At 35.9% G+C, this 13,226-nt stretch overlaps 1 protein-coding gene across 5 annotated transcripts in view; it reads left to right on the forward strand.

Moving 5' to 3' along the window:
• CEP290 (centrosomal protein 290) overlaps window positions 1-13,226 on the forward strand; it is a 96,075-nt gene that overhangs the window by 77,148 nt on the left and 5,701 nt on the right. For 4 of the 5 annotated variants that reach the window (XM_063075168.1, XM_063075164.1, XM_063075165.1 and 1 more), the window contains 5 exons: window positions 3-137; window positions 1,290-1,376; window positions 2,837-3,001; window positions 3,484-3,606; window positions 4,609-4,781. In XM_063075168.1, coding sequence (XP_062931238.1) covers window positions 3-137; window positions 1,290-1,376; window positions 2,837-3,001; window positions 3,484-3,606; window positions 4,609-4,781 — 683 coding nt within the window. The remainder of the gene's footprint in view (window positions 1-2; window positions 138-1,289; window positions 1,377-2,836; window positions 3,002-3,483; window positions 3,607-4,608; window positions 4,782-13,226) is intronic. The other variant, XM_063075166.1, reaches the window with a different exon arrangement.

A 13,226-nucleotide genomic window follows, 5' to 3' on the forward strand; every position in this document is an offset into this window, starting at 1 on the left:
AGACTTCAGGAATAGAGTCAGATGATCACTGTCAGAAAGAGTATGAGCTTCAAAGGGAAAACTTGAAGTTGTCATCTGAAAATATTGAACTGAAATTTCAGCTTGAACAAGCAAATAAAGATTTTCCAAGATTAAAGGTAAACATAATGTTCTTTATATAGTTAGGAAATCTAATGCTTGAAAACCCCCTTTACCCCACTTAGTTATTATATTTCCTAATATTATCTTATAAAGAAAAGAAGTCAAAAATACATATTCGTAAAATATCATATTGGTATTATACTTTATACATTTACTCATTTAAAATCAACTACATTGTATATTTGATGAAATAAAATAAACGGTTATTTGTTGAGAGCCTACTTTGTATCAAACATTGTTCTAGGTGCTGGGAAACAGCAGTAAAAAAATTCTTGCACTCATAGAACTTACATTCTAGTGGGGAAGACTGACAATAAACAAGTAAAAAATTAATATATAGTATGTCAGCTGATGTTAAGTCCTAGAGAGAAAAGTAAAGCACGATTTTAGGGGGGAGGAGGAATGAGATTTAAAATAGGGTAGTCAGGAGGGCTTCCTTAAGATGATTATGAACAGAGAGCTAGGGGAGAGAGGTAAGGATACGGGTCATACAGATACTAGAAAAAGAGTTCCAGACAGCAGAAATAGCAAATTCAAATGTCCTGAGGTGGGAGGATACTTGGCATATTTCATTAACAATTATCATACCTTAAAATATAAAGATAATTTTTTCTTTTAGAAATTTTACTTTATTCTGGTATTAATAAGTTTTTTATCTTTGATTTTTCAAATCTTATCCTATTTTATGGGAATCTTTTTTCTCTTGGCTAATTGTTTAAATTCTGTTTTCTAACTTAAAATTTGGCAGTCTGTTAATTCCACTGCTGATGATATTACAGCTATATCCTGCTTCTCAGACTGATTTTTACACTGATAATACCAGTATTAGAAGTTCAGTTGTCTTTTTCTCTATACCACATGGATAAGGAGCTACATGTATAATTTATGGGACATTTAAAATCAGAGTTCTAAACTCAAATTTATATTGTATGCTAAAGCAATAAAGTGGAAAATATTTCTTGACAGTTCATATACAAAATACTCTTGTATAAATTGAACATGTCTTAGTTCAATATCTTTTTTGTTGGTGTAGAGACCTAGTTGTTTAGTTAAACTATTCAGTTGAAGAGATTGATAGTTCTGATTTTGCCTTTCCTTTTCAGTGGCTATACCTATGTTAAATGTTTATGTTTGCTTTTATCTCTTAGAATCAAGTAAGAGATTTGAAGGAAATGTGTGAATTTCTTAAGAAAGAAAAAGCAGAAGTTGAGCGGAAACTTGGCCATGTTAGAGGGGTGAGTATGTGAGAATATGCTATACTTTTTTTTTAATTTGTTTTATTTTTTTGGTTTCAGAAGTGATAGGTAAGCTGGAAATGAAAAGTTTATATATGTTGTAACAGTAGTGATATTCCTTTACTAGTGCCTCTAGTTTGAGTTTTTATTTTGCTGCATCTATAATGTAAAACATCAGTAAGCTCTCCTCTGTGTTTCAGTTAATGTATTTTAATATTTATGTTTCATTTGGTACACCTTACATGCTCTTTATTTCACTCATACTCCATATCAACTCTCTCTTCATTGCACACCTTGAAAACATTTAACTTCCAAGAATCCTGTCACACCTTGAAAACGTTTAACTTCCAGGAATCCTGTTCATTGAGATAACTACACCTGTTCCTTGGTCCAGTTCTAACATTTTAAACTGTTTTTTATGATATCCACAGCAACTTCTTGGAATAACGTACTATAAATATGTTTCCCTTTTTTTTGTACTCTTGTATTTTTCTTCCCATGTTATTTTGTATTCACTTTTTGTAATGAACAAATGTTGCTTATGAGGCCAAGGCCAGTGATTTAAGTCTCTGTTGATTTTACATTGGTGAGTGGCACAAATGGAAGCAATCATAATGCAGAAACTCATTCAGGTAATAATATTAAATACATAATAGATTCATTGAAATACTAAGAGTATTATTAGAAAAATATTCAGAACAAGTGTCTTGCTGACAGCAATATTTGTTTTATAAATGAAAATATATGTGCTAATTTGACCTTTTTTGTCTAATTATGAAAATATATTAAAATTTTGTAAAAGCTTGTATTTCAGGGTCATTCATTGCACAGTATGAATACTAATGAAAAAGCAAAAAATTTTAAGCATACTGTTTTACTCAACTGTTAAAAACTATTTTTATTTTAAAATATAAGAAGTTAAACTTATTAATTGATAACCCATCTTTGTTGATATCTTTATACAAGGTTTTTTATTTTGGATGTCTCTCCTATTTATTTTAGACAGAAACTGAATTTCTTAGTGGTGTCTATTCTTAGAGAAAATTGCCTCTGTTGTGCTGCAATTAAAGTTTTATTACTCAGATCTCTTTAAAGACACAGTTTCATTTTTGTGGTTTTATTCTATGAAAAGAAAACTCTGGTATACTGGGAGAGCATTAACTAGATAGAATATTTATATTTATTTATTTGGATCAGACATTAGGACTAAACTACTTAAGCTGAATGACTTTAGAAATACCAAATTCTGTAAGTCTTGGTTTTCTTATATTTTTTAAAGTGAGAATTATAATTTCTGTCTCATAGGGTTGTTTTAAGGGTAAATTGAATTAACACAAGCTTTGGCATTAAATGTCAGGAATTACTAATAATGAGTATAATAATGAGCCTATTATGTTGTTGGTAATTTATATTATATTCTCTATAATGTTTGATTAAAAAGTTAACATATTCTTTTGTAGTCTGGTAGAAGTGGAAAGACAATTCCAGAACTAGAAAAAACCATTGGTTTAATGAAAAAAGTAGTTGAAAAAGTCCAAAGAGAAAATGAACAGTTGAAAAAAGCATCAGGAATATTGACCAGTGAAAAAATGGCTAATATTGAGCTGGAAAATGAAAAGTTGAAGGTAATTTTTTAAATATGATCATTTTTATGGGAATGTTTTACTATTTTAATTTTTATTAATTTTTTAGGAAAATTTTAAATATAATCACAGTATATAAAATAGCTTTAGTGGATACAGTACATATTTTACAAATACAGAAAAAACTTATTGGAGACAAAGCTAAGGGTAGTTACAGAGTAGCTCAGTGTGATCTTCCTTATTATTTCAAGACCAAAGCTTCTCACTGTGGGGTCATAGATTAACTACCTGTGTCTATTTTTTAAAAGACAGATGCCCAAGCCCCCGTCCCTGAGATTGATTTGATTATTTTGGGGTGGATCCTAACATAGGTATTGTGTTGGAGTGTTTTGTTTTGTTTTTTTCTTTTAAGTCATCAGCTTATAGTCTCTAAAACTATAATGAATTAAGTTATATGAGTTTAGAAGATCATCTCTTATTTTATTTCCTTGTTTTGATAATGTATAGTGTTTTTTAATTACTAGGCTGAATTAGAAAAACTTAAAGCTCATCTTGGACGTCAGTTGAGCATGCACTATGAATCCAAGACAAAAGGCACAGAAAAAGTTGTTGCTGAAAATGAAAGGCTTCGTAAAGAACTTAAAAAAGTATGACCTTTATGACCAATTATAATTATTAATTTTTATTTTAATTAATACATCTTGAAAAGACCGAAAGTGGATTCTTCATTAGAGCATCTGTTCAAAGTAGACATTAAGAGATTTGGGAATTGTATTTTTATGCCTGCTGTCATCATATCCTTTCACCATGAGGGACATTGATATAAAATATTAATAAATGTAGAGGCTACTTGGTCTTGATTCAGTTCCTAGCTCTATTACTTTTTAGTCATGGGAATTTGGGCAAGCCATTTAACTCCTCTCTATTCCTCAATTTCCTCATCTATAAAATTGGGAATAATAAGTATACCTATCTCACAGAGCTTCTGAGGGGTTTAAATGAATTAATGTCTGTGCACATGACTTAGAACAATGCCTGATACACAGTAAGGAATATATGAAATTGTTTCGTTAAACAATAAGATTTATTTCTGTTTAAGTGGCAGAATGAATTCCTTGCTCCAGACAAATAGGTATTGTTATTTATAGGGAGGATCTAGTGAATAAATAGAAATTAATATTTTTAAACTAGTTAGAGTAGCACCTGAATGTATTATGAGGCCAGAGTGATGTATACTGTGCTTTGAAGGTGGATGTTTAGTATTGGAAATAATCTATGTTACTTACACATAGTTTGCACTTATAGTCAGGTCTCTTAAATATTAGGGAATCAAAACAAAGCATCTTTTAAATGTGTAAAGACATAAACTATCTCATTATTCTAAAAATATTGCAGAGAAACAAAATGACAAATTTAAAGTGACCACTAATGCTTGGAAACATATTTCTATGACCTCATTTATGTAATCTTTTTATTATAATCATTTTGCTGTTTTAGAGGAGGGAAATACAGAATTTTTATTGAAATTTTAATCAGCTTTTAGAACTCCAGATTATGTTTTGTTTTTCAATTTGTAGTGATAATTTTGATTACATTATGAGAAAAACATTATGTATTGTCATAAAATACTAAGTAGCTTTTGATGATAGGAAACTGAAGCTGCAGAGAAACTGCGGATAGCCAAGAATAATTTAGAGATATTAAATGAGAAGATGACAGTTCAACTAGAAGAAACTGCTAAGAGATTACAGATTGCAGAAAGTAGAGGTCCACAGCTCGAAGGTGCTGACAGCAAGAGCTGGAAATCAATTGTTGTTACAAGGTAGGAATAAATAGCTTAATACTTAGATAAAGTTTAATCAGTTCTAATTTTGGCATCATTGTTTTACAAATGATGACACTATTCTGCATAACCTAGTTTCTTCCTCATGAACAGTTTATTTGGTTGTTTGTATTAACATATTCACTTTTTTTCTGTCCTAGCATGCCAAAGATTATTTTTCTTCCTTAAAATGTTTGACTAGTTTGGGTGTTATGACATGGAGCAGAGCAGAGCAGAGCTGGGGCTGGGCTCAGGTACCCCATCATGAAGCTGGGTGTGCATCCATGAACCTACCATTAGCCTGGGCTGATGCTGCCTGGCTTCTCCTGGGTTCTGCTTTTCTCCAACTGCAATGTTAGTTTCGTGATTGAGTTCATTTTCTACCTTAAGGATAACAGGAACAATTGAGCTGTCCTGTCATAACCTATGGCATAGTGGGCCTGGGCTGTGCAGCAATGCTTCTGGAGTTATATCCTGGGCAACTTTCCCTTCAGATAACCCCGGTAGATGAATTCAGCAGCAGCTTTAGTGTCTTACTGGCTTCTGCTTTCTGGTACTTTATTTTGTCCCACCCCATGAACCTTTTCTGTAAGTACGTGGGATTTCTGCCTGTGAAACTAATCTTTGTAGCTACGAAAGAGGTCATAGGAGTTGAGTAAACGTTCATATTCTCGTTGCCACTGTCAGCACAGTTGGTCTGTCATGACTGTGAAGAAGTGGTAAAGGGCTCTGGTGTCGTTCTCCTTTCCAGTTTTAAGCAGCTGCTTCAAGGAGTCTGGAAGCCAGTGACCAATGGGATCCTGCCCATGTCCTTTCCCATCAAAGCCATCCTGTGTGAAGTTGTGTTCTTTACTCTCCAGCGCATCTGCTGCCCCTATTTCAAAAGACAAAACTCCTCTTTATCTTACCATCTTCTTCATAGAGTTCCTTATGTCCATGCATCCAGTTTCTGCTTTGATGTTTTTCAGAGCTTCATCTACCCTACCTGCTATTTGGAATGGCCTTGATGAGGGGCAAGATGGCAACCACTATCACTACAACTAGGAAGTCTTAGCACTGTGAGGCTACAGCAAGTCCCACAGTAGGCTTGCTGCACTGCATTTGCCCGTCAGCCAAGTCTAAGGAGAAAAGAGAAAGATTAAGCAGGTACATTAGAGGGCAGCACAGCCTTGCAGTCCTGGAGAAGGAGTCCTTGGTTCTTGTCCTAACACTATACCTAGAGTAGTCAGAATCCACTCTTCTCCCTCACTTTTACCATCTTAAAACTGGGACCAGTTATTCTGTCAGAAGGCTAGCATCAAGGTTAAATGAAATAATGAGTATGATGGAGGAGGGAGGGGTCTCTTCTTTTGTCTTCTTGGACCACAACAGTGGCACTCAGCCAGTAACCCTATCAGTTGATTTCTTGCTTGTTCCTTTATTTCCTTCTACAATCACATATGGACCCAGAAAGAATTTTGAGTTACTTTGAGATTTATTTATTTTCCATATATTTCCTCAGTACTTGCTACTGCCAGACTCTGTGCTTCACATTGGATGTTATTTCTAAAAGGCTTACCTTGCTTAGGTTCCTTCAGAGAGCCAGGTAGCTTCTACGGCTTAGAGGAACATAATTCTTACTGTGACCCTAAGTAACTTATATCCTTTCTGTGGGGATGTAAATTATAGCCTGTCTGTGGGGTCAAGTTTTTTTATCTGTGGAGATAATGATCCCTGTCTTCCTATTTCTAAAAGAGCTCTGTGAGACTGCAAAAGAACTTGTTAATGTGAAAAGGGTTTCTAAGGTTTATATACAGCTGGAAGGGGTGATGATATTTTACTATACTTGAAGATAACTTTGCATTTTAGATCATTTATATTTAATCTGAGAATTGTACAGGGAACTGAGCATTGAGTAGGCCTTCAGTAAACCATTTTCAAGACATAGTCCAAATAGAAACATCTTGACAGAGAGAAGGCTGATTCCCATCCTTGACCTCCAGGTTTCTAAAATCCACTCCACAAAAAAGATTCTACACCCAGCTCAATAAAGCAGTGTGGAGATACCTCTTTTGGGACCCATGACACAGGTTTTGCTCATGATGAAATTGTTATAGTTGGCTCTGTTATCTTCTCAGCAAACTTATTAACACATTCTGTGTCAGGTCCTATGCTGACTTCTGGGACAGGCCAGGGTGATGTGGGGACTGTTTTAGATAGGGTGATCAGAGAAAGTATCTCTGCTTGAGTGGCTTTTGAACAGAGAATTCGATGAAGTGAAGGAGTGAGGTTCTTTTATTTGACCTTTAACCTTTGGTAGATCTTTGGTAGTCTGTCAGATTAAGAACATTCTTTTCTAATCTAAGTTTCTAAGATCTATCAAAAGCTATTTGAATGTATTTGGACAATCATAATTTTTCTTCCTCGTACTGTCCTTACCAGATTTTGTTGCCAAAGATTTACTAGCTAGTCTTTTCAACTTAGCTAGAAGGCATTCCATTTTTTTCTGTCTCTGGAAAAGTTTGATTATTGTTAAGTTTTGTCTTCTTTTAAGTATGATGTGTCTGTAAAACTGGCTCAATCTTGAAAAAATTTCATTTGGAATCTGGATATTTTTAAGTTATTCATCATTTCTTTAATGGTTACAAATCTATTCAGATTTTTTTTTTTTTTTTTTTTTTTAATTTTATTTTGTCGATATACATTGTAGCTGATTAATGCTCCCCATCACCAAAACCTCCCTCCCTTCTCCCTCCCCCCCCCTCCCTCCCAACAATGTCCTTTCTGTTTGTTTGTTGTATCAACTTCAAATAATTGTGGTTGTTATATCTTCTTCCTCCCCGCCCCCCGGTTTGTGTGTGTATGTGTGTATGTGTGTGTGTGAATTTATATATTAATTTTTAGCTCCCTCCAATAAGTGAGAACATGTGGTATTTCTCTTTCTGTGCCTGACTTGTTTCACTTAATATAATTCTCTCAAGGTCCATCCATGTTGTTGCAAATGGCAGTATTTCATTCGTTTTTATAGCTGAGTAGTATTCCATTGTGTAGATGTACCACATTTTCCGTATCCACTCATCTGATGATGGGCATTTGGGCTGGTTCCAACTCTTGGCTATTGTAAAGAGTGCTGCGATGAACATTGGGGAACAGGTATACCTTCGACTTGATGATTTCCATTCCTCTGGGTATATTCCCAACAGTGGGATGGCTGGGTCGTATGGTAGATCTATTTGCAATTGTTTAAGGAACCTCCATACCATTTTCCATAGAGGCTGCACCATTTTGCAGTCCCACCAACAATGGATGAGAGTTCCTTTTTCTCCGCAGCCTCGCCAGCATTTATCGTTCATACTCTTTTGGATTTTAGCCATCCTAACTGGGGTTAGATGGTATCTCAATGTGGTTTTGATTTGCATTTCCCGGATGCTGAGTGATGTTGAGCATTTTTTCATATGTCTGTTGGCCATTTGTATATCTTCCTTAGAGAAATGCCTACTTAGCTCTTTTGCCCATTTTTTAATTGGGTTGCTTGTTTTCTTCTTGTAAAGTTGTTTGAGTTCCTTATATATTCTGGATATTAATCCTTTGTCAGATGTATATTTTGCAAATATTTTCTCCCACTCTGTTGGTTGTCTTTTAACTCTTTTAATTGTTTCTTTTGCTGTGCAGAAGCTTTTTAGTTTGATATAATCCCATTTGTTTATTTTTCCTTTGGTTGCCCGTGCTTTTGGGGTCGTATTCATGAAGTCTGTGCCCAGTCCTATTTCCTGAAGTGTTTCCCCTATGTTTTCTTTAAGAAGTTTTATTGTCTCAGGGTGTATATTTAAATCCTTAATCCATTTTGAGTTGATTTTAGTATACGGTGAGAGGTATGGATCTAGTTTCATTCTCCTGCATATCGATATCCAGTTATCCCAGCACCACTTGCTGAAGAGGCAGTCCCTTCCCCAGTGAATAGGTTTGGTGCCTTTGTCAAAGATCAGATGGCAGTAAGTGTGTGGGTTGATTTCTGGATTCTCTATTCTATTCCATTGGTCAGTGTGTCTGTTTTTATGCCAGTACCATACTGTTTTGGTTATTATAGCTTTGTAGTATAGCTTAAAGTCAGGTAGTGTTATGCCTCCAGCTTTATGTTTTTTGCTGAGCATTGCTTTGGCTATTCGTGGTCTTTTATTGTTCCATATAAATGTCTGAATAGTTTTTTCCATTTCTGAGAAAAATGTCTTTGGAATTTTGATGGGGATTGCATTGAATTTGTATATCACTTTGGGTAGTATGGACATTTTCACTATGTTGATTCTTCCAATCCAAGAGCATGGAATATCTTTCCATCTTCTTGTATCCTCTCTAATTTCTCTCAGCAGTGGTTTGTAGTTCTCATTATAGAGATTTTTCACCTCCTTGGTTAACTCAATTCCTAAGTATTTTATTTTTTTGGTGGCTATTGTAAATGGGCAGGCTTTCTTGATTTCTCCTTCTGCATGTTCACTATTGGAGAAAAGAAATGCTACTGATTTTTGTGTGTTGATTTTGTATCCTTCTACTGTGCTGAAATCATTTATCAATTCCAACAGTTTTTTTGTAGAGGTTTTAGGCTGTTCGATATATAGGATCATGTCATCTGCAAACAGGGACAGTTTGACTTCATCTTTTCCAATCTGGATGCCCTTTATTTCCTTCTCTTCTCTGATTGCTCTGGCTAGTACTTCCAACACTATGTTGAATAGGAGTGGTGAGAGTGGGCATCCTTGTCTAGTGCCTGTTCTTAAAGGAAAAGCTTTCAGCTTTTCCCCATTCAGGATGATATTGGCAGTGGGTTTGGCATATATGGCTTTAATTATGTTGAGATACTTTCCCTCTATACCTAACTTATAGAGGGTCTTTGTCATGAATGAGTGCTGAACTTTATCAAATGCTTTTTCAGCATCTATAGAGATGATCATATGGTCCTTGTGTTTGAGTTTATTAATATGGTGTATCACATTTATTGATTTACGTATGTTGAACCAACCTTGCATCCCTGGGATGAATCCCACTTGATCGTGATGAATAATTTTTCGTATGTGTTGCTGTATTCTGTTTGCTAGTATTTTAGTGAGGATTTTTGCATCTATATTCATCAAGGATATCGGCCTGTAGTTTTCTTTTTTGGTTATATCTTTACCTGGTTTTGGTATCAGGATGATGTTTGCTTCATAGAATGAGTTTGGGAGATTTGCGTCCGTTTCAATCTTTTGGAATAGTTTGTAAAGAATCGGTGTCAATTCCTCTTTGAATGTTTGGTAAAATTCTGCTGTGAATCCATCTGGTCCTGGGCTTTTCTTTGTTGGGAGCCTTCTGATAACAGCTTCAATCTCCTTTATTGTTATTGGTCTGTTCAGATTTTCTACGTCTTCACGGTTCAGTTTTGGGAGCTTGTGTGTGTCCAGAAATTTATCCATTTCCTCCAGATTTTCAAATTTGTTGGCGTACAGTTGTTTATAGTAGTCTCGAATGATTCCTTGTATTTCAGATGAATCAGTTGTAATATCGCCTTTTTCATTTCTAATTTTTGTTATTTGAGTCTTCTCTCTTCTTTTTTTTGTTAGCCATGCTAATGGTTTGTCAATTTTATTTATCTTTTCAAAAAACCAACTTTTTGATTCGTTGATCTTTTGAATTGTTTTTTGGTTTTCAATTTCATTCAGTTCTGCTCTGATCTTAATGATTTCTTTCCGTCTGCTAACTTTAGGATTGGATTGTTCTTGTTTTTCTAGTTCTTTAAGGTGAAGTGTTAGGTTGTTCACTTGCCATCTTTCCATTCTTCTGAAGTGAGCATTTAATGCAATAAATTTTCCCCTCAATACTGCTTTTGCAGTATCCCACAGGTTTTGGTATGATGTATCATTGTTTTCATTAGTTTCAATAAACTTTTTGATTTCCTGCTTGATTTCTTCTTGGACCCATATGTCATTAAGTAGAATGCTGTTTAATTTCCATGTGTTTGTATAGTTTCCAGAGTTTTGTTTGTTATTAATTTCTAGTTTTAATCCATTGTGGTCTGAGAAGATACATGGGATAATTCCAATTTTTTTGAATTTACTGAGACTTGATTTGTGACCTAATATGTGATCTATCCTGGAGAATGATCCATGTGCTGATGAGAAGAATGAATATTCTGAGGTTGTTGGGTGGAATGTTCTGTAGATATCTGCCAATTCCAATTGGTCTAGAGTCTTGTTTAGATCTTGTGTTTCTCTACTGATTCTTTGCCTAGATGATCTGTCTAATATTGACAGTGGAGTGTTCAGGTCCCCTGCTATTATGGTATTAGTGTCTATTTCCTTCTTTAGGTCTAATAGAGTTTGTTTTATAAATCTGGCTGCTCCAACATTGGGTGCGTACATATTTATGATTGTTATGTCTTCTTGATGGATCAGTCCTTTTATCATTAAGTAGTGTCCCTCATTGTCTCTTTTTATGGTTTTTAGTTTAAAGTCTATTTTGTCAGATATAAGAATAGCCACTCCAGCTCGTTTTTCTTTTCTGTTTGCATGGTAAATCTTTTTCCATCCTTTCACTCTTAGTCTGTGTGAATCTTTATGGGTGAGGTGGGTTTCTTGTAGGCAGCATATAGTTGGGTCCTGCTTTTTGATCCAGTCAGCCAGTCTGTGTCTTTTAATTGGGGAATTTAAGCCTTTAACATTAAGAGTTGTTATTGAAAGGTGTTGATTTATTCCTAGCATTTTATTGGTTGTTTGGTTGTCTTAGGTGTCTTTTGTTCCTTGCTTTCTGATTTACTGTTCGGTTTCTTTGTTTGTTGGTTCCTTAGGTTGTAGATAGTGTTTTTGTTAGCTTGTTTTCTCTTCATGAATGCCATTTTTATTGTACTAGCGGGTTTAGATTTTTCTTAGGTTTTTATGGCAGTGGTAGTTATTTTTCAGGAACCAAACCCAGTACTCCCTTGAGGATTTCTTGTAAGGGTGGTCTTGTGGTAGTGAACTCCCGCAGTTTTTGTTTGTCTGAGAAATATACTATTTGCCCCTCATTTCGGAAGGATAGCCTTGCAGGGTAGAGTATTCTTGGCTGGCAATCTTTGTCTTTTAGTATTTTGAAAATATCATCCCATTCCTTTCTAGCTTTTAGGGTTTGTGATGAAAAGTCTGATGTTAACCTGATTGGGGCTCCCTTATAGGTGATTTGACGCTTCTCTCTTGCAGCTTTTAAGATTCTCTCTTTGTCTCTGAGTTTTGCCAATTTGACTATGACATGTCTTGGAGAAGGCCTTTTTGGGTTGAATACGTTTGGAGATCGTTGAGCTTCCTGGATCTGAAGATCTGTGATTTTTCCTATACCTGGGAAGTTTTCTGCCACTATTTTTTTGAATATGTTTTCAATGGAATCTCCATTTTCCTCCCCTTCTGGAATACCCATGACTCGGATATTTGAGCGCTTGAGGTTGTCTGATATCTCTCTCAGATTTTCTTCCATGTCCTTGATTCTTTTTGCTTTCTTTTTGTCTGCTTGTGTTATTTCAAACAGCCCATCTTCAAGTTCAGAGGTTCTCTTTTCAACTTCGACAAGCCTGCTGGTTAAACTCTCCGTTGTGTTTTTTATTTCGCTGAATAACTTCTTCAGTTCAGCAAGTTCTGCTACATTTTTTTTCAGGACATTGATTTCCTTGTATATTTCCTCTTTCAGATCCTGTATACTTTTCCTCATTTCATCATGATGTCTAGCTGAGTTTTCTTGTATCTCATTCAGTTTCCTTAGAATTATCACTCGAAATTCCTTGTCAGTTATTTCAAGGGCTTCTTGTTCTATAGGATCTAGAGTATGAGATTTATTAACTTTTGGTGGTGTACTTTCTTGATTTTTTGTATTTCTGGTGTCTTTTTTTTGGTGTTTATTCATTGTTGCAGGGGGTTTCACAGTCCACCGGTTTAAGACTAATGACTAATAGGATGTTGCTGTGGTTGCCAATTTGGTATGGCTCCCACCGTGACTGCTCAGTTGGCCTCTAGTGTCTTGTGTGTGTGGTTGCCTCGGGTTTTGGGCTTCTCCGGGGATCCACCTTTCTGGTCAGCTTGTACTCTGCTGGGCTGGTGGATCACGTACCACAGGGTGTGTGATCTCTGTTGAGCTTTCACTTTCTGTACAGGACTTCTCCCCGTTCCGTGTGCTCTGGCCCAGGCTGTTAGATCGTGCAGTGGCGACCCCACCGGGTGTGTGGTTTCTGTCGAGACTCTGCCTCCCTGGCCGCACGTCTCCCCCCTCTGTGCACACTGTGCTGGGCTGGGGCGTGTCTTCTGCACCCCTCGTCTATCAGCTGGGCCTTCAAGACCCTGCTCAGCACCGCCTCGCCCAGGAAGTCTACCAGGTTTCTGCTAGGCACAGACGACCGGTCTCTCTGGGTGCCTTTGTAGCACTGTGTAGATCTTTCTCGGGTCTTGTTCACCTTTGTATCCCCCCGGTATAAACCGA

Source organism: Cynocephalus volans, chromosome 12 (assembly GCF_027409185.1).
Source record: "Cynocephalus volans isolate mCynVol1 chromosome 12, mCynVol1.pri, whole genome shotgun sequence".
NCBI classification, from domain to species: Eukaryota; Metazoa; Chordata; class Mammalia; order Dermoptera; family Cynocephalidae; genus Cynocephalus; species Cynocephalus volans.